This window comes from Panthera tigris, chromosome D4 (genome assembly GCF_018350195.1).
Source record: "Panthera tigris isolate Pti1 chromosome D4, P.tigris_Pti1_mat1.1, whole genome shotgun sequence".
Taxonomy (NCBI): Eukaryota; Metazoa; Chordata; class Mammalia; order Carnivora; family Felidae; genus Panthera; species Panthera tigris.
The window spans coordinates 55,226,882-55,247,918 of record NC_056672.1 but is presented as its reverse complement, the minus strand read 5'-3'; the positions used below and the strand labels follow the sequence as shown (position 1 = coordinate 55,247,918).

Here is a 21,037-nt window from a genome sequence, read left to right as displayed (position 1 = left end):
TAAATAAAGATAAAAAAAAAAAAAAAAAAAAGACGATAAGCCACATATGGGAGCCCTGATCTTGAATTTTGTCCCAAGTCTGTTAGTCTTTGTGAACCTGTACCGGTCCCTACCTGTCACCGTCATGAGATTAGATGTTGGCATGTCATAGAGAATACAATGATGGGCTATGTGAGCTGTGCTCTTGATTCATGAACTCCAGGCAGAGGTGTACAAGACTTTGTGTTTGGGGAAAGAAATGCAGTTCCAGCCCTCATGGACCTTGGTTCTGTGGTGTTCCCTGGTTCCTCTTCACTTATTTTCTCCACAGTCCCTCTGTAGGCTCTGGGGAAGGATGGTGCTGGCCTGTTTCAAACCATCCTGTTTCCATCCGTGGGTCGGCTTCAGTCCTGTAGCTTCTGGCCTTTTCACAAACCCAGTTCTAGATTATCCTGGTGAAGGAGGGAACAGAATCTGCCCCCGGGCAAAACTGCAGCAGGTGGCTCCAAGAGGTGCAGACGCCAGTCCCCACTTGGAAAATGAGCCCTGGCCCTGCTACCTCCATGTTTCCTTGGGCAAATCACTTCCCTTGAGGGGCTCAGCTTCACCACCTGTAAAATGGGCATGGTAATGGCTTTGTCAGGGGCACAATGAGGCAAGGGAAGATGGCAGATAACTCAACCCAAGGAGCTGTACCACCTTTCTGCACTCCCTGCTCAGCACTGTGGAGAAAGCAGGCAGCCCAGGCTCCATCACTCTGTAGCTCCAACCTCACAGTCCATCACACTGTAGCTCCAACCTGTTTCCTCCAATCTCTAGGAAGTGGGTGAAGAGGCTGGTGTGGTCTAAGATGACCATGGTGGCATGAGGAGCTGGAACTTCATTGGAAGGGAAGGAGAGAAGACTAGGAACTCCTGTGTGAGCAAGGCTGGGCAGGATGTAGGTTATACATCCCCGTGGGTGTGTCTGCCTCTGGGGGGTTCTGCATTTACGTCTGCAGGTGGACATGATGGGGTAGGAGTCTGATGTATGGAGTGATTTGTCTGCTCTGTGTGTTGGGGGGCATGGACATGTCTGTATGCACTAGTCTGTGTGCAGGTTTTGTCTCCAGCTCAGAGTTACTGTAAAAGGGGAACTCTCTTTTTTTGAAGAGTAGGTCAGGAGAGAAAGCTCTCAGATAAAGAGGCAAAAATTCTGGGGGAGTGGGGGGTGCCTGAGTGGCTCAGTCTAAGCAGTTAAGCGTCTGGCTTCAGCTCGGGTCATGATCTCACGGTTTGTGACTTCGAGTCCTGCATCAGGCTCTGTGCTGACAGCTCGGAGCCTGGAGCCTGGAGCCTGCTTCGGATTCTGTGTCTCCCTCTCTCTCTGCCCCTCCCTGGCTTGCACTGTCTTTGTTTCTCTTTCTCAAAAATAAATATTAAAAAAAAAAAAAGCAGAGGCAAAAACTCTGGATTGTTTCTGTGGCTTTAAACAAAGCCTTCTTCTCGGGGCTTTGGTTTCCCCAGTTCTGTCAGACCTTCTAAGCCTCGCTGTGTGGTTACATTTAGTGAATTCTCAAAGTGTCCTCTCTTCTGACTGTGGTATCACCATCTCCTCTAAACTGGAATCCATTCAGCTGAAGACCCTATTTTCCTCTGCCCAGCACATGACTTTGGAGAAAAAGAGCAAGATCCCAAAGCCTAGGGGTCCTTGCAGCAGGTTACGTTCAAAGAAGTCCTGAGGGCTGCTCGGATTTGGACTCGTCCAAGTGCCCCCACCCCAATAAACAAACATACATACAACCCCTCCAACATCCGGTACTTGCTTTGTGAGTCATAGATTAATCCAGGTGAGCGATTAAGGGGAGGGGAAGCCTGGGGCACGTGAGTCACCCCTACCCTACTCAAGAATAGGTCAGCCTGCCTGCCCATCCCTCTGCTGCAGAGTGGGGGGAGGGGGGGAGGGTGTGTGTGGGGAGCAACAGGACTCTTAGACTGCCCAGGGCACTAATGGGGACCAGGGTGTTCCAAACCCAGAGAGAGACTCATTTCCCTTTCACAGTTCAACTTCTGAAAGCAGGATGGAGAGGATAATTTTTCTGGTTTGCGTGAGGCCTAGAGAGGTGTAGGAACTTGTCCAGGGTCACACAGGGGGTGTGGAGATCCAGAGAATCCTGTCTCCAGACCCCGCTGCCAAGCCTGGGCTCTCCTGCAGCCAAGGGCTGGGGTGAAGAGGAATAAAGGAACGGAGAGCTGAACTCTAGATCTGTGCAATGGGGCAGAGAGGAGTGCAAAGCCTGCCCCCCTCCTCTGTCCTGGGCCACCTGCCAGCCCTGCTCTTCTCCCTCCACCCAGGGCAGCTGAATAAAGCTGTTATCAGCAAGACATAAAGGAGCAGAGTCAAGGATAGGGGAGGGTTGAGAGTGTGTACACTCTGGTCCACCTTACCTCAAGCCTGAAATCTCTGTCCCCCTGACTGGGACATCTTCAAAAGCAGGACCCAGCTCTCCCCTACTGTTCCAGAACCTCCACAGGATAGGGCTGGGGTCTTCCAAAGACTGACAAGGCCCAGATTGGGCCCTGACCTAAGGAATAAGGAGGCCCTGAGATCCAGTCCCCTGTTCCACTTGACCATCAGGGATTTGGATGAAAAAGATAGATATATGTGGGGAAGGGGAGGCAGGACAGATGTTTGAAGGTATGAATTTACAGTGAGTAGTAGATAAGCCCTAGGGATCTAATGCCCAGTATAGTGAATATAGGCAACAATACTGTATTATAATCAACAAACTTTCTGAGAGACTAGAACTTAATTATTCCAACCACTAAAAAAAAGGACAATTATGTAATGTGATGGAGGTCTAATTATTGCTACAACGGCAATCATAATATATAAATAATGAAATTACACAATGTTTTATGTCAAATATATTTCAACTTGAAGAATAAAAATGATAGATATGGCATCTTGACCTTTCTCTAATCTGCCCCCACAACATCCCCACCTCCATCCCAATCAGTGGGGTCTCCCTGGAGCCCAGTTCCCACCTATCCCAGGTCTAGAGATCCTCAGGAAGTCATACCTGAAGTCTGACTGCAGAACTTCCTGCTGTAGCCTGTCCTCTCCCCTAGATCTTTCTCCTTGTGACACCTCTCCCCCGGGGGCAGGCAGCCGGTGGCTGCTCTGTAATTAGCACAGACTGGGCTGGGATGAGGGGAGAGAATTCTGGGGCTCACACATGCCCATGGCCTTTCTGGAACACCAGGTGCAGAGCCTCCTTCCCCCTGCGGTCCCCCATCCCACCCCCTTCAGACCACAGGCCTCTCAGAGAACAGTTGTCCTGGGCTCCATCTCAGGTTCAAGTTCCTGTCTACCCAGTTGGGCTCGCCTCCAATTTCAGCTTCTTGACGACCTGCCCTGATCACTCTGCCTCCTAAATCCCCAATTCAAACTCTCCTCACTCCCTGTACCCATTGCATCTGGCCTCTTTGCCTCCTCTGTGGCTTCCTTCCAGACCTCCTGGTCTCAGCCTTTCCCCTCCAACACATCCTCCACATAGCAACTGGAGGGATCCTTCCAGCGCCTTCCATTAACTGGCAAATGGAGACCACACCACTTCCCTGTTTAAAACCCTCAGGTCTCCCATTAGTTTCTGTTCTTAGCAGTGGAACATTTGTCAATTGTAATCTTGTTTAGAACCCTGATGTAATATGGTTAAAATACTGTGGTTGAAACGGGAGGTGGGACCAGGGCTCTGCCTCCTTGCCTTCCCTCTCCCGGCTTCCAGCTGCCACAGTCCCTGTGAGAGCTTCCTCAGAGTCCTGGGGATTAAAGAAGCACAGCTTGAATGTCTCCAGCCCCTCGATAAGGTTCAGGCCCTTAGTATAGAACCCAAGGCCCTTCTGTGCTACCAGTGTCCCGCCCTGGCTTCACTACAGGTGCTCTCATCTTGTATCAGGCAAACAGCCATACCTACCTTGGCCTGGCCTGGCAGGCTTTCACCCGGAAGACCCTATACAAAATCCCCAGCCAAATGTTTCCTCCTCCAGGAAGCTCTCTGGTTGCCTCAGTCCCCCAAATGCTCTATGCTCCTTTCCTGGTTGCAGTGGCCAGGCAAACGCCAGGCCCTAATTCAGGCCCCCCAGGAAGGCCATGAGTTTTTCTTCTTCCTCAATCTCTGGTTCTGACCCCTCATTCTGAGGCAACCATCCTGGTTCCAGAAGCTTTCCTGCTAGTGAAGAGAGAGAGAGGAAAACATAAAGGCCAGGGGCTCCAGGGATCTGATCCTGAGGTGTGAACCAGAGCTCTCCAGACACCCTAGGCCTGTTTGTAGTGATAACCTGGTCTGTGTCAGCTCCATGTCACTAACTCCTCTCCCTCTAGGCCAGCCTGGGGCAGGGCCAACTGTCCGGCCAGTTAGTCCCCAGACTCCTCAACAGATCCCCATTCTCTATCTCTGGCTTTTGTAAACTCTGGACCCAGACCCACAGCCAGGCCCAGACAGGGACACACACAGATATGCACACAGAGCCCCTTGGACACACAAATGCATACACAGGCACTGATGGATACACACATGCATGCATGAACCCCATGGTTGTCCCCCTGTACACACAGACCTCCATGGATACATGCAAACACAGAGCCAAGAACTCATGTGGATGTACGTGGATATTCACATATGAGGAAATGTGGCTCTGATTAAGGAGGCAGCTTCTAGAATGAGTCTTGCTTTCTATGTTGACTGTGTGATAAAGTTTTTAAAGCCTGAAACACCCACAATCTTGCTTGATTCTTACAGAGGCCCTGGGTTGGGGGGTGGGACGACTCCATCTGAAACTTCCAGGTGACTGATGAAGAAACTAAGACTTGAGGGCTGAGAGAAGAGAGCTGGCTAGGTCACCTGACTGTTCAGTGGCCAAGCCAGACTTGGAGCTGAGATTCTGATCGGCAAGAAGCCTCTGACCTGTTGGCCTGGCCCCTGTAACTCTGGGTCCTTCCTCAGCAAGGAGTCTAGGCCTCTGCCGCATCTCTCTGCCTCTTCTGCAACTCTCTGCTGTCCTCAAAGGGTGCCGAGGGCAGCTCAGAGACACCAGAAGGTGAATCCAAAGTCCCCAGGATATGGGTCTAAAGGTAGATTTTCTCAGAGCTGGACATGTGGCTGGAAGTGCCCAAGGGGGTAGTATGTGTTCATGGGCTCTCTGCCATCTTGTCTGGAGACAGGGGGTGACTGTTGGAGGAGTAGGAGGAGATGCTTGCCCGCCCCCCAGTCTGGGGACGCTCATAATAGGATGATTCATCTCCACTCTCCACTCCCAATTCCAGTCCGGAGCCAGCCCCCAACTCCTGAGGCCTAGGAGCAGGAATAGTGTCCAGCATTGGCCTAAGAGCGGGGTGCATTCTAGAAAAGGGGCTCAGGTGGTATGGAGAGACTCAGTGGATTCCTGTGTCCTGGATCCCTGCTCCTCCTGTGCCTTGGACCTGAGGTTCCCTGGCCTCTCCGCCCCTCTTCTTCACTTCACCTCCTTATCCTCATGAGGTTTGAATCCCAGCTCAATGCTTAGTGGCTGAGACCTCAGCAGGTGACTTCTTTCTAAACCTCAGTTTTGTCATCAGTGAAAGGGGAAAAATACACCCACTTTGGGGAGTTGTTTTGCAAATGGGAGGAAGTGATCTCTAAACTTGAAAATGTCTGTATGTCTGCTTTGGCCTGCCCCTCCCCCACCCTGTTCCAAAGCTCTGGAAGAGATTTAGAGGGTTTGAAGAGGCTGGGGAGACTATAGCATGATTTGTTTTCTAATGTCTACACTTTTTTCCACCCCACTTGCTAACAGCAAGGCCCATGTGTCTTCTGATGGTTCACGCTGCTCCTATTCAAACAAAAAGAGTTTGGGGGGCAGAAAATGAAGGGTGTGCCACCACCTCCTCTTACAGGGCCCCAGCCAGCCCCTCTGGTCCAGCAGGCTGGGACTTGCATCTTTAGCCCTTCCCTTGTCTGGGAACCCACTCCCCCAGCTCTGACCTCAAGGAATCACAGCCTCCCACGGGTGGATGGGCTGTCAAGGCCCCTTCCTGGGTTCAGCCCTCCGCCCAGGTGAGACAGACCTTGCTCAAGATGCCCTGGGAGGAGGTGGTGCCTCCTCATCTGCATCCTCCCAGAGCTCCCAGGTGGGCTGGCTTCTAGCTTGCACTTGCACTTGGCCCTAGTTTTCCTTCCCAAAGCACAGGAGGGAGCCCAGAGGGCTATAGGTAAGCTCTGTGACTCAGAGTTGGCCTTACCAATGCTATCACTTCTCTCTGAAGCCATACTTCTTTCTGTCTCTGGCTCCAGGGGCGCCGTTGACATTGACTACAATGAGAAGAGACAGTGAGGTCCTGCTTCTGCCCCCCCAACTCAGGCCAGCCTGGCAATTCTGCACTAACTCCCCAGGTCCAGACCCCTTTTACTCCCAAATGAGGGCTGGCAGGAATAAAGGACCCTTGGAAGGCACTGTATCCTTCCCCCTCTTTCACGCCCACTAAGAAACATGAAGCTCTACCCGTATCGTACCTTCTCTGCTTCAACCCGAATTCATCTCATTGTGCATGTGTAGGTACATGTATGACCATGTATGTCCACACATTAATTATAGATATGAATGAGTTTTGTAGGAGCATATGGTGCAGCACATGTGAACACCTATGTAAGCTGAGTGCAAATGCATGTGTGTCTAAGGGCCTTGCATATATGCCTGCTGGTGGTAGAGTTCCCCTGTTTTTCTCCTGTGCTCTGGTTTCCAGGCCAGGCTTGTCCTTCTGGCAGCCCCAGGATGGGGCACAGTGAGGACAAGGTGCTATGGGCTGGGGTTCCTACGTTCTTTCAGTGTTGAGGAGAGCTCCTTGCCAATTCCTGTCCAGTGCTGCCTTTGGAGCCCCATCTGAGGCACTGAGAGGCTGAGAAGCACACCATGTGGCAGGGAGAAGAAAAAGTAGCATGGTTAAGGGAGTTTCCCCATTTCCACAGTCTGGGCTCTGGCACCAGGAGTCTAGTGTTCTGTCTTGAGTCACAGACTGGCAGTGGTGCCATGGGTAGGCACTTGGTGATGGCCTCCTGATTCACCATGGTGCCTCCCAACCTGTTGAGGCTGGAGGAGTGCGGTGCTCCTTCCTGGGCCAAGGGCGATGGGAGACCTCACATGTGGGTTACATACATGTTTGAGCCCATGGCTAGTTTCCCATGTGAGGGGAACCCATGAGCATGTGAACAGAGCTGAGGGTTTATAGGGGAGCATGGCTGCCAGTCTCAGAGTGTGTGTGTGCATGTGCAAGAGTGTGTAAATTTAGCCAATGTGTGTTGCTAAATCCCATCTCTTTGGGCCTAAGAGCCTTTGGGCAATGGAGCCCTTATTCCTGACAGCCATTCCTCAAGGGATAAGTCCCCAAGGCCCTTAGACCACCTGGATTAAGTGCCTCTGGAAAATGTGGTCTCCCCAGGCAATGCTGCCATAGCAACTGGAGTGCAGTCATATTTGCTCCCAGTCCTGTGGAGGTAGGGTCCAGGCTACCACTCCTCAGTTTCCCAATTATTAATTTTTTTAAAGAATTTTTTTGGGGCGCCTGGAGGGCTCAGTCAGTTAAGCGTCCGACTCTTGATTTTGGCTCAGGTCATGGTCTCAAGGTTGGTGGGATTGAGCCCCGCTTCAGGCTCCATGTGCTGACAGTACTACAGAGCCTGCTTGGGATTTTATTTATAAAATAAAATAATAAAATAAAATAAAAATTAAAAAAATTAATGCAATATGAGGAGCAAAGTTGCCCCATGTCCCACCTCAGATGGGGCTGACAACTCTCACAGTTTAGCCAGCTTAACCTCTTAAAGGGTCAGACTCTCCCCTGGCTGGGATCAGCCAGAGTGGGAGAAGAGAGAGTTAAAAACAACTAGGTAGGACTCACCCTGCTGGCAAGCATGTGGCATGTGGCATGTCAGGACAACTGCAGCTCACCCTCTGGAGCCACGTGCAAAACACGCGCAGATACACGTGTGGCAAATTCAGTTAACCTAGCCAGGTTCAACAGACATGTACACAGCCATGAGAAATGTCCAAAAGGTGCAATCTGGTACACAGGACAGATGTCATGTGTGGACATAGCCATGGACAGAGCCGATCAGGACATGCAACATGGGATACATATTCAGCACAAGGAACAACAGGCCCATGAACTCTGGCTGGAACTCCGCCTGTGTTCTGTGAGTCCATGCAGGTCTGGACTATGGGAAGGTCTCTTCTCCCTTGGGGCCCACAGCCTCCTCCCTCCAGCCCCCTCTCTGAGGACATAATGGGTCCAGCCATACTGTAGAGCTGGATGGGGCCAGTTCCCTTCCTTTCTGACAAGTCTCTCTCACCCCCACCATCACGTGGGGGTGAGCAGGGCTCACTGTGAGTGGGGCACGGAGGTCTCCATTGGCAGCTTCATCCTCCCCAGCCATGTCCCACACATGCCTGTACCCGACCTTTGGCTCTCAGAACCCCGCAATCCCCTCTCAGCCCGTAACACACCTCCTCCCCTAAGTGCCCTCTCCACGCGAACCCCACACCTAAAGCTCCTCCCCGCCCCCCACCTTCCTCCCCAACTTCCCGCAGCCCCGCGTCCTCACCAGGCTCCCCAGGCAAGCCGCTGGGGGCGGCCGCCCACACCTCGGGCGGTCTCAGGGCTCAGCGGGAGGGGCCGCCGGGAGGGGCTGCCGGGAGGGCGGGGCGAGGGCCTCCGGCTCCTATAAAGGGCGCCACCCGGCGCTCGGGGCCACAGCCACCGCCTGGCCGTCCTCCCGCCGCGCTCACTGCTGCCGCCCGCACCGCCGCCACTCCCGCCATGGGTCGACAGAAGGAGCTGGTGTCCCGCTGCGGGGAGATGCTCCACATCCGCTACCGGCTGCTTCGCCAGGCTCTGGCTGAGTGCCTGGGGACCCTCATCCTCGTGGTGAGTGGAGGGGCCCGGAGAAGCCCTTCTCTCTCCAGCCCCCACGCTCCCTGACCCCTCTGTTCACGGGAGGGGCTGCTTTTCGAGACAGCCCCACCCCTCTCCCAGCTCTGCTCCCCACCTTGACCCCTTCCTGAGTGCTCTTCCCCCACAGCTCTAACCCCGTCTGTGACAGCTCTGACCTGCCAGAGTGCCACCTGTTACTCCCACTGACGGCTCTGAGCCTTTACCCTCTCACCAGTGCCCCAACCCACAGACTGGGGGCAGCAGTCACCCCTGCAGTCTGAGACCTCCAGCGTCTTCTGGCTCTCACTTTCCCCAGTTCCCAGAGTCCCAGCTCTGGGAGGCAGTGGAGGCATTGGCAAATGGACCCTTATTAGATTATTTGGGTCCTGGATATCTGGCCCCTAATGAATAATTAAGCTTCAGAAAGTCCAAAAGTTCCCCGATGCAAGGACAGTTTTCCACGGGTGGGGGCAGAGGGCGGAAGGCACACAGGGTGCAAACAGCAGAATTGGAAGAAAGAAGGATCCTGAAGATACGAGGCTGTGGAAGGCAGCTGGGCCCTGGGCACAGAGGACAGGATGTCGCTAAAGTTGCTCCCCTTGTGCTGAGTGGCTCCCAGACTCTGTCGGTCACCCAGACATATGCTGTCATCTTCTGTGCCAAAACACCGAGTTACTCCCCAGCCTCTAACAGCCTCTGAGTTAGTTTGTGGGTTCTCTGGGTAGGCCACTTCCCCTGCCTTGGTTACTCCTCGGTCAGTTTACTCCTTGGTTACACCAGTTTCGTCCCTAGCTTGCTCCTGGGTGACTTTGTTTGCATTTCTTGGGTCTGACAGGCACACACCACTCAAGGTCTCCATTTCCTGTCCCAGCTACTCTCTGATTTTCAGCCCTTCACGTGGTTACACCTGTTTTCTCCTGGGTTACTTCTGGGTTCAGTTGCTTCATTGCAGTCGATAGGTTCTTCCGTTCCTGCCCCAGCCCCCACTGTAGGTGATGCACACCAGCCAGCCCCCTGTAGACTAGGAAGCTTAACTAGAGGCAAGTAGGGCTGGGGTGGCCCACCTTAAATGGGTGATGGTGGTAGAATGGGTGCCATGGGGAGAAAACTTCTTAGACTCACCTCTGGCTTCCAGGAATAGCAAGGGAGGAGCCAGATGGGGCACTTTATCCACAGCCCCTCACAAGACTAGTGGCCCTACCCGTCATCTCCATCCCTTGTCTCCCTGTGCCAAGAAGGGAGGAGGGGCAGGTGTTTTTCACCCTCTTACCCCAGAGCCTAGTGTCCCTCACTGCTTATCTGATTTATGGTCCAGCCCCCTGTTCGAGAGATGCCAGCACAGGGGAGGTTGTCTCCTACATTCACAGAGGGGCCTCTCCATCACCTCCCACATCTCAGTTTGCCTCTGCCACAAAGGAGCAGTCAGACCTTGCACTGAGCCCCAGGATCATTTGGTTTATCCCCAACCACAAAAAGAGGGCGTTACTTTTGTGAAGGCTTTCAGGCTCAGGTGAGTGTAAGGCATCTGGTGTCAGTGAAAAAGCAGAACCTCAATGGCTGCCTGAGGAGGAGGGCTAGGCCCGGGAGATCGGTGAGTGGTGGAGAAGGGCTTGCCTACATACCCCTGTGAGTTGGGGACCTAGAGCCTGCAGTGGCAGGATCAGGGCTGGCCTTTGAGTGAGGGGAGCCCCTTTCTCTGGGGTACAAAGTGAGGTGGGGAGTGAGGGAGAAGGAGGGGGAGGAAGAGGAAGATTAGCCCCAAGGTGGTGGAACTGGCTCTGACAGCTTTTCCCTCCAAGGTCTCCTGGGATGAAGCCAGGTTTGGGCCTCAGGCAGGAAAGGAGCTGAGGCCAGGGCCTGCCAGGCAGGGCAGCGTGCCCCAGACCCCTATGTGCTTCCCTCCCCGCCCCCCCTGCCCCCCCCCCCCATACTCACAATCTCTGATCTTTGCTCTCACCTGCCTACACACCTTTGCCCCGCATCACTGCCGCTGGCTTCCTCACTATCTCTTGGTCTTTCTGAGGGATGATAATCAAAATGCTTAACAACCCAGTACAACAGGATGCTGACCTGTCAGAATGGACAAGGGCTCTTAGCACAAGTCTTGGAAACTGCCCCCTGGGTAGACATAAAACTTTTAGTTATGGGGAGGTAGAAAAGGAGACCCAGGGCAGGGCCTGAGCAGCTTTGGGGGACACTATGGGAGCTCAGGGTGATAGTTCTTTATAGCTGGCACAGAAACATTTTTACATTTGAACAAGAGGAATAGGATGTTCTGTATTTGCAGGACATCAGGGACCTTAGTCCTCTTGAATTCCTCCATCCCTGTCAGAAAGCTTAGAGCCAGTCTCTCCACTTGCACTGCTCTGAGTCCTGGGTCGGGGCTGGAGAGAGGGGCCACTCAGACCTTTGTCTTTAGGACCTCCACATCCATGTAGGGAACTTGGATTCCTGAGGTCAGGTCAGAGAAGGTGGGGAGAGGAGACTCTGGGACAGAAACAGGGGCAGGGGCAGGGGCTCTGACATTCCAGATTCAGAAGCAGACTCAGCCTAACTTCTGGCCTCCTCCCTATTTCTGTGTGGGCACTGCCCGCCCCCTGCCCAACTCCCATCCAGCTCTTCTCTGGGGCAAGGAAGGAGGCAAGTGTGGGGGTGGGGGTGGTGGGAGGATGAGTGAGAGCCTTCCCACTTTGTGGGCCAGACCTGAAGGGCTGGAGGACAAACTATGCTAAGGTAAAAGCTGTTCCCTTACACCTCACTCCTACTGAGACTCCAGAAAAATCAGAGAAGATGGTCCAGCCATCTTCTGGGCTCCCTGTCATTGACTCTGCTTCCAGTCCCTTCCATAGGGCCCTGTTAGAGTTTGGGCATTGTGGGTGTGTCTGCTTCTTCTTCAGGGTGCAGTGGCAGCAGGAGGGGGTTGGGTTTGATCCCCCCAGGAATGGCTTCCTGTTCTGACGACTGCAGGTGGAGGTTGCTGGATTTACTCCTTCCTTCTGGAGTGAGAGTTGCCTGGCCTCACTCTCCCTGCCTGGTTCTATTTCCTGATACAGATGTTTGGCTGTGGCTCCGTGGCCCAGGTGGTGCTCAGCCGGGGCACCCACGGTGGTTTCCTCACCATCAACCTAGCCTTTGGCTTCGCTGTCACCCTGGGCATCCTTGTTGCTGGCCAGGTCTCTGGTAAGGCCTTGCTCCACCTTCAGTCATCACCTTCAAGGGCATTCCCCAGGGTGCCCAACTGGGGAATGAGGTGGTGGGGGCCATTCTCAAGGGCAGGGAATAGCCGTGGCCTCAGCTTTGAGCCCTTTGAAGTGGAGAGTGGAGAAGGAACTTGACACTTTGAACCTCTGACCCTCACTTTGGAATCAGATTATCAGTGTTGGCCTGTTACATAGTCCAACTCACCATCCGGTACAAGAAACCCTTCTCTGCACCCCTGCCCCCTAAGGCCAAACAAGGGGAATATGGAGGTTAGAGATCCTGGGATCCCCAACTGTGGGAGGTTACAGTGACTAATAGGTCCCATCTCCTCTCTTCCCAGGGGCCCACCTGAACCCTGCTGTGACCTTTGCCATGTGTTTCTTGGCACGTGAGCCCTGGATCAAGCTGCCCATCTATGCCTTGGCTCAGACACTGGGAGCCTTCTTGGGTGCTGGAATTGTTTTTGGACTGTATTATGGTGAGCATTCCCCACCCTGCCATCCTCCACTACCTCCCTTTCTCTGCCTGGGACCTCCTGGCACCAGGCCTTTTGATGACAGACAGCTGGGGCCTGCCCAGGCCCCGAGCTTATGACTCACTCATTCACTGCACAGGACCAAGGTTGGGGGCACAAGGTGAAAGAAAGAAACAAGTTGGGCAACAGAGTCTCAGGCCATCCACCATCCTCGCTGCCCACCCCCCTCCCCCGCCCCTGCCACCCTTCCATAGACTCCTGAGTAATACAGCAGTGATGTGCTGCTCACCTTCGATCCCCCAGAAGGGTGGGCCCGACCTGAGACAGGAGAGCCGGGTAAGCCTCTGCCCTCACCCACTCTGGGCCTAATCTTTCACCAGATGCAATCTGGGACTTCGCCAAGAATGAGCTTGTAGTCTCGGGCCCCAATGGCACAGCTGGCATCTTTGCTACCTACCCCTCTGGACACTTGGACATGGTCAATGGATTCTTCGACCAGGTATGGGCTGGGGACTCATTAGGGGAACACAGAGAGGAGGACCAAGCTGCTCTGAGCATCTCATGGGGGGCTGGGGGACAGGACTCCTTGTTTATAGCAGGGTTGTCTCAATGTGTGGGGACACTGACACCAGAATCATAGTGGCAGGTACTTATAAAACATGCAGATTCCTAGGAATCTTCATTTTCAGCTAGTTCCCCAGGGGCCAGCACCACTGCTGGAGAGAAGTGAACTTGGGAAGTGTTAAGGCTCCAGGAGCCCAAGGACAGAGGAGGGACCAGAGGGTAGGGTAGGAGCAGCTCCTCATCCTGTCCTCTCCATTCCCCAGTTCATTGGCACAGCATCCCTCATCGTGTGTGTGCTGGCCATTGTTGACCCCTACAACAATCCTGTCCCCCGTGGCCTGGAGGCCTTCACCGTGGGCCTGGTGGTTCTCGTTATCGGCACTTCCATGGGTTTCAACTCTGGCTATGCTGTCAATCCCGCCCGGGACTTCGGCCCTCGCCTTTTCACCGCCATTGCTGGCTGGGGCTCTGAAGTCTTCACGTGAGTGCAGCCCCCTCTGCCCAGCCTGTCCCAGCCCGCCTCCCCTTTGCTGCCCCACCCTCCCCTGACCACATGTGTCTGTCCCTAGGACTGGCCGACACTGGTGGTGGGTGCCCATCGTCTCTCCTCTCCTGGGCTCCATTGCGGGAGTCTTTGTGTATCAGCTCATGATCGGCTGCCACCTGGAACAGCCTGCACCCTCCACTGAGCAGGAGAATGTGAAGCTGGCCCACGTGAAGCACAAGGAGCAGATCTGAGTGGGCAGGGGCCACCTCCCCACCCTCTCTTGAGCAGCCACAGACTGTGCAGGGGCTGCTCCCTGGAAGCCTTGGTGGTACCCGTCCCGGACTAAGAAACTCCGTCTACTCCCCCCCGCAGTGGGACGGCCTTCTTCAGGATTCCCCACTGGACCCTGCCCAAACAGGACCTTAGGACACTGTCTTTAGGCTGTTTTGGGACAGGGAGTAGGGCCAACATATCTCTTTGTCTCCCCAAAAGTGAGAATAGGCAGCTGGTGTTTGAGCATGTGTGTGTGTGTGTGTGTGTGTGTGTGTGTGGTTTCCTAGATATCAGGGCAAGGGACCAAGTGGAAAGAATTCTAGCTGTGGGGGGAGCCTAGGGAAAGGTCCATCTGTGGTATGTCCCCTCTGTGAGTGAGGAAAGTGCCAGGGGTCTGCATGTTTTGGGGGCTCCATGTGGAGGAGGGTCCAGATATGTGTTTCTGAGTGTGTGTGTGTGTGTGTGTGTGTGTGCACGTGCGTGCACCCTTTTTCTAGCAGGGGGTTTCTACAGGCTTTGGGGGAGGTAGGGTGGGAATATGGAGGTAGGACCGGGAGGAGAAGACCCCAGCCCAGGTGTGGAGCTCTGGCTGTACATAAGTAGGAGCAGAGAACGTATTTCTGTCATAATGTAGGCATGTGTGGTGGTGGGGTGAAGTCCAGGTATAAGTTTCATGTTTTTTGGTTTTTTAAAAAATATACATAGTAGATGTTACAGTTTTAAGGATGGGGGTTGGGAGACTCTACTTAAAATAGGGTCTTCACCCCTTTAATTCTCCACTCAACACATGTACTCTTTTGCCTTTTATATATATATATATATATAAAACAATAAAATGTGTGCCTAAAACTGCCAATTGTGCAAATTTCTCTCTGTTTTCTCTGCTGTTGTCCTGGGGCCAGCTAAGGAGCTTCATTGTGTCCAACCACAAATGCCCAGGGTGCCCAGCCGGGCCAGGGCACCCTAGGGGCAGTACTCGGGCCCTGCTTGAGGGGCAAGGGTAAGTCCCACAGACAGGTGAGTGAGCCTCTTCACCAAGCTTCTCAGCTTGAACTCAGTGGCCCCACACTTTCTCCCAAGCTTCCATCTTCCTACACAATGAGTGGCATCTTCTTCCTGATCCCTGCACCCACACATCATCCCAGGAAGGCAGGCTTAAACCTGGCCTAGGAAAGAACTTTCTCCCAGGCAGAGCTGCCCAAAGGGGAGGATTGCTATTCAAGAAGTAGTGAGCTCCCTGTTGCTGGAGGAGGCCAATCAGACTAGTCACCTGTATAGTCCTCTATAGCTCTCAGCTGTTTAGGCTCTGTTACCTCCACCCAGACCTTGGCCACAGCCCCCTTAGCAGCCTCCCTGCCTCCAGGCTGGCCTCAGCCAGACTATACAGGACCACAGGGATCTTTCTGGCACCACTGTTAAAAGAGGGCTTCTTTCCAAGGCTCTGCTCGATAATTCAGACACAATCCCAAACCCTCCCTCCTGCACTCAGCTTCCCCAGGACCTGGCCCACGGTCCCTTCCTATGCCCTCATAATGCTCCCCTCACAGTGCTGCATCACCCCAGACTACTTTGTGTACTTCTGCGCCTTCCTACCTTTGGACCCTTGCTCCAAAGTGCTCATTCACTGAAATCCTCCTGGTCTTCTCTAAGTGTCTTCTCTAGAAAGTCACCCCTGCTCTTCCCCACCCTTCCACCATCTTCTGCAGTTAGTTGTCTGAACTCAGGACTGCATTCATCCCTGTCTCCCTCCGCTCTTCTCACTTCTTCAGTCTGAGACACCTCCATTGTACGTAAGCCTGGGGTTGGACCGATGCTGGTGTCCTGACTGCCCAGGGAGGCAATGGACTTGGCACACCTGAGCCCAGGAAGCTCTGTCAAGAAATCATGTGCCCCTTCTCACCTTCTACTTCCCTGCCTCACCAGATCCTCCTCAAGTTTCACTGGGAATAAAAGGGAAGGCGGGCCCCAAGCCTAGCCCTCCTGCAGAGTTAACCCCAGGGCAGCCAGAGGATCCCTGGGTCTGGCAGGAGAAATGTGGTCTTTAGAGATTGAGCTGGTGCTCCCCAGCCACTTCATAGTTGAGGAGACCATGGCCCAGAGAGGGTGGGTGGCAAATGCAGGGTCACACAGCCAGGACTCTGGGGAGGTGGGGATAGAAGGCTGGTCCATCTCAGGTCTCCAACCCCTCCTTGTCCCCAGCTCCCAAGAGGTGTGTCTGGAATGTTGGAGGGACCTGAGCCAGAGGGAGTGTCCCCTTCCCAGGCCCTCTGGGGAGGAAGAGCCAGACTTGGGAGGGGAATGTGACTTCAGAGTTTCATTCCAGCTACACCAGTCCTACCTCTGGTGCCCCCACCCTGCTGTCCTCCCCAGCATGCCCAATGCCTTCTGTCATCCCTTCCTCTCAAATTCTGTAGCTGATCCTGACCAGTCAGCCAGGGGCTGGGGGGAGGTCTTTTGGTGCAGTGGTTAAAGAGAAGTCAAGCCTGGATTCCAGGCCCAGCTTGGCCTCTTTCTAGCTGTGTGACTTTGGGGTGGTCATTTTTCTTTCCCTGAACCTCAGTTTCCTCATTTGTGAATTGGGAGATATTGAGAGGAAGAGGTAGTAGAAGATAATTCATGAAAAGGACTTAGCATAGTGACCAGCAGATGGTAAATAGTCAATAAATGTCACCTTATGATTTTTTCCTGCAGAACTGGAGAGGAGGGGATGGTGGTTGTGGAGAGGTGCTGAAGGCTGTTTTTTTTTTAAAGTCATTGAATTCCACATTCTCTTCCGCCTCAGATTCCTTCCATGGATTCTGAATTTCCTGAAGGGGGGAGGAGGAGTCAGGGTGATGGCTTGCTGTGACCTGACTTGAGGAGGCTTTTGGAGAGAGATAGAAGAGAAACACAAGAGGGTTACATGTACAGGTGTAGAGGGCAGAGAAGTGGGCAGCCCAGGGACCGTGTTGGATGGAGGGTCAGACTTCCTGAGAAAGGTTCAGGCCTGGCCAGGCAAGGAGCAGTGAATGAGGGCAGGGTCTGGTAGGGACATGAACCAAGCAGCAGCGTGTGACCCCTCCAGGGGCTGGAGGGAAGCTTCCCACCTCCCCACTCATGTCCAGGCTATGCCTCCCATTAGTAGCTGTGGCTGATAGCAAGTTCTAAAAAGAAATGTTTTCATCTTCTTTAGGTATCTTTTTTTTTTTTTTTAATTTTTGAGTTAAATTATTTTTTTTCCCTTTAGGGAAGTATCTTAATCCACTTTACAGGGTGTGCTTGGAGGTGCCATGTGGGAAGGTAGATAGATCCCACACCTCAGCTCTGTCCTTCCTGAGTCCAGTCCGCTCCACAGCTCACTTTGGAGGAGCCCATGTTTCTTCAAAGTTTTGACTTGTTTGGATTGAAATTAGCCTCCCTGAAACCTGAGCTTGGTTCCTGTTTCCTTGTGTGCTTGCCTCTGAGTGTGTGCACACATGCAAGTGTGCATTTCTCAGTGTTCCTGGGAGTGGCTGTCTTTCTCTTTCAGTATGTCTTATGTCTCTGTGGGTCTGTGCCTCTGGCCAACCAGGTCTCTGTCCCTTTCTGTGTTTCTGTCACTGCCTGACTCTTTGTGGCTGGATCTTTCTTTGTGTATTTCTAACTGTACATCTGGTATACCTCAGAGTCCATCTCTGCTTGTACCTAAGAGTGACTCTCCTGCTAGCCCAATTGGCTCGTCTTACCCCAGGGCATGCCTCCTCCTTAATTCCTGGTAATGAGCTCCCTCCTTCTTGCTAACTCTTTCCCCTTGATTTTGTTTGTCTGAAAACCTGGGTGGGGCTCCCCCTAGGCTTGGGGAAGCATGGGTGGAGCAGAGTTGGGTGGGGTGGGAAGGGGAGAGGAGGAACTACTCCACCCCATACAGAGACCCCAGAGGCCAGAGATGCCCTTGATCTCCTCAGGAAGGGTCTGTGAAGATACTGGCCTAGGCAGGGCCCTGCACCTCCTCACTGAGGAGGGAACCTGTCCTGAGATGGGTTCCTGCGTTGTGGGCCAGGGAATACTGGCAAAGGGAGAAGAGACTAAGGCACTGGGGCCCTCAAGGAGACTGAAGGGGGCTCATCACAAAATATCTCTGAGTCCTAAGTGGGCAGCAAGTGGGGGTGGCCTCCTCAGGGACTCAGCATCTCCATGCCTGGGGCCTCTGTCTTTGATGCCAGGTTTCTTTGAATAAGGGAGAGAGTGGCAGTGGGAACAGAAGCTCTTTCTGGTCTGGGCACCTTGGCTTTCCCAGAGTGGCACCTATCTTCTCTTTGTGTAAAGGGGAAGCTGAGACTCAGAGTCTCACTCAGGACCACAGAACAATGCAGCACAGTCTGCATTACAACCCAGTCTCCTGTCCCCAACCTAGCTCCCCGCAACCCCTTTCCAGATAGCACTTTGCGACATCTTAGGGAGCAAGGCTCTGGGTCCAGACAACCAGCCCTTCCCACACGGGGCCTTAGGCACATGGAGGAGGTCTCCATTTCCTCCAGATCCAATCTCTGGCCTGCTCTGTGCCTCAGGAGGCTAATATCTATGGGCTGCATCACCTGAGCCCTCTTGCCCCTGTCTTGCCTTGGCTTTGGCAAGCAGGAGGCACAGGCAGGAAATCAGAGGGCAGGGATGGGGTGGGGTGGAAGGCCAGGGTACTCATGCCTTTCCCAGGGCTTTCACTGCATCCCAGTAACACTGCTCTCTTCTGCTGCCTGCTGTTAGTCAGTCCCAGGCTACCCCTTGTTGGTCCCTGTGACCCTGACTCTGCCTCTGTAGTCCCTTCACAAGCTCCACTTTAGTGAAGCCCTCTGAGGATATATTGTTCCTGCTGGATCCCTGACAGATTTCATCTTTCTGCTCTTTTGTTTCTTCATCTGTAAAATGGGCATAGTAACAGTACCTCACTGGGTTGCACAAAGTGAGGATTAAGTGAGTTAACAGATATACAGAATGGTGCCAGATGCTGCAGTAAATGATACAAAATATAGAATAATGTTATTATTACTGTTATTGCCATACTCCCTTGTGAGCTCCCTGTGTACTATTGGGAGGGAAAATATGAAGTCAAACCAGGCTTGGATGACTCTGCAAGGCCATCTCCTCCAGCTCCAGGCTGTTTGCAGCTTCTGTGGGGCCTTGGTCAGCCTGGGAGTCTAGTCCCAGTCCTTATGACTCACGTGGACCCAGCTTTCCCTGAGAAGACTAGGGTGAGGGGAGATGAAAGCCAGAGCCCCCTTCCCACCCTGGCTCTTCTCCAGAAAACTCAGGCTCCTGAGAAAGAAAGAAGTGGCTACTCCACCATCTCGTGGGATTTCAAGGAGCTGGTAGGGTTTGAGAATGGTCAGAGTGATGAATTAGGGGTTGAGAGGGTAGTGTGTATGGGGTGAGGGGAGAGAGGTTGAAGGCAGAGGCAAAAATCCCAATTTGCGTTTCCTACTCTTGTCTCACTGCCTTATCAGAAAGTTCTTCCTCAAGTCTCACTACCATCTAGCTTCAGCTCTTCAAGAATGGGGCAGACTAGGACAATTAGCGTGACCCTGGAAGCCTTTTCCAGCTCTTACCAGCACCCTGGGAGTTCCAGCAGCTTTGGGAATAGGGAAAAGATCCTTGCATATGGCCAAAGCACAGGAGGCCAGAGGTGGGCGATGGGGGTGGGGGGACACAAATTGGGAGGTCTTATGAAAAGCCAAGGTTGCCAGTGGGATGAGGTTATGAGCAGGCTGAAAACTGACTCACCTGATCCCTTTCAGGGTCCCTTCCCTTGACCACCTTGGCCATGCTTTCATTTCAGAGTGAGGTAACGTGTGCTGTGGAGAAGAGGTAAGTGTTACTTTTCCCATCCCTAGAGCTCTCTGGGGACAAAGCCTGAAACCAGATTTAATCACTTTGACCAGCTTTTCCAATCTCTTGCTCTGAGAAGTCATTCTGGTGTATTCCCGCTATCCTCCAGCCTCTGTTTTTTTCTGGAAACCTCTGTGACAAGTGGTGGGCCTTTGCCAGCTTCCTCACTGCTCTCAGAGCCAAGAAGGTGTGCCTGGGAGAGGCTGGGTGAGGGGAGAGAGAACTCTGGGAGCTCTGATAATCATCTGGATATGGTCCACCTCTTGTCTCCACGGAGATGCCCCCCAAAGCCAAGGAGGCACCTGGAACGTCCTGCTCACTGCCCTCATCCTTTGCCTCTCTGCTCAGGGTCATTGCCAGGGCCTGGCCGGAAATGGGCTGAGGGAGGGGGGAGGTGGCCTGGCTTAAGCAGGGAGGCTGTCTGCTGGTTACAGGGAGCTCTTTCCCAGTAGATCCTTAGTTCCATGTCTGGGGTGGAAAGGAGAGAGTGACCCTGGCCTGTGGACAAAGTCTTCCCTTTATCCGACAAAGGGTGTATAGCTTTGAGCCACTTTTGTTCCTTAGATGCACACATGTGCCCACATACACATGAAGGTGTGTCTGCTGTGACAGGTGAAGATGGTGCGAATGTGTTTACGCTCCCCCAAACAAATTTACACTCTCATGCACTCACTGACCGCCCCCCCACGCACACACTCCACACTCAACCCATCTATACCCATGCATGTACACTCATACTCTGACACTGATTTACACCCACATACTCAGATGCCCAAACACACTTAGATACACTTATGTGCACTCACGTATGCCCATAATCAAACGGACACACACGTCTATACTCCATGTCCTTACACGTACACACACTCTCAGAGTCATGCACGCTCAAGAACTTGTTGACACCTTCAGGTGCACTCACTCTTGAACACACACTTACCTAATACTCATACTCAAATACACTGCTACTCAGTGGTTACCAGAAGCCACATATCTGTGGGCGAGGGAAACAAAAGGCAAACTGATACCTGACAGGCTGGAAGTGGGGGGAGGGGGGAAGTGCAGAGACAGGGGATGAAGAGATGGGGGTCACAGGATGTGTCATTGGCCCGGATGTAGGGTTGGGAAGCCTTTAGGTTTTGAGGCCACAACCCAGATTTTCAGAGCAAGGGGTCAGGAAGCAGGAAGTTTAAAGAATGTGATGGAGAGTCCCAGTGACTGGGCCGGGTACCCAGGAGCTGTTGACAAACACTTACTGAATAAGAGAACAGCAGGATTGA

The 21,037-nt window shown here is 53.2% G+C and overlaps 2 protein-coding genes across 3 annotated transcripts in view; one reads left to right on the top strand and one right to left on the bottom strand.

Moving 5' to 3' along the window:
• Positions 1–3,353: 3,353 nt before the first annotated feature.
• Positions 3,354–21,037, bottom strand: part of LOC122233063 — a 43,556-nt gene continuing 25,872 nt past the window's right edge. The window contains exons 6-8 of one of the 2 annotated variants that reach the window (XM_042964257.1): positions 19,656–19,726; positions 16,594–16,729; positions 3,354–3,779 (exon numbers count right to left, since the gene is read on the bottom strand). In XM_042964257.1, coding sequence (XP_042820191.1) covers positions 3,651–3,779; positions 16,594–16,729; positions 19,656–19,726 — 336 coding nt within the window. In that variant the 3' untranslated portion in view covers positions 3,354–3,650. Of the gene's footprint in view, positions 3,780–16,593; positions 16,786–19,655; positions 19,727–21,037 lie in introns of those variants that run through there. The other variant, XR_006210510.1, reaches the window with a different exon arrangement.
• On the top strand, positions 8,757–14,778 carry AQP3 (aquaporin 3 (Gill blood group)). Its single transcript, XM_007076570.2, has 6 exons — positions 8,757–8,916; positions 11,976–12,102; positions 12,464–12,601; positions 12,979–13,097; positions 13,426–13,643; positions 13,732–14,778. The coding sequence occupies exons 1-6, from the start codon at positions 8,809–8,811 to the stop codon at positions 13,898–13,900; spliced, it is 879 nt and encodes a 292-aa protein (XP_007076632.2). The 5' UTR covers positions 8,757–8,808; the 3' UTR covers positions 13,901–14,778.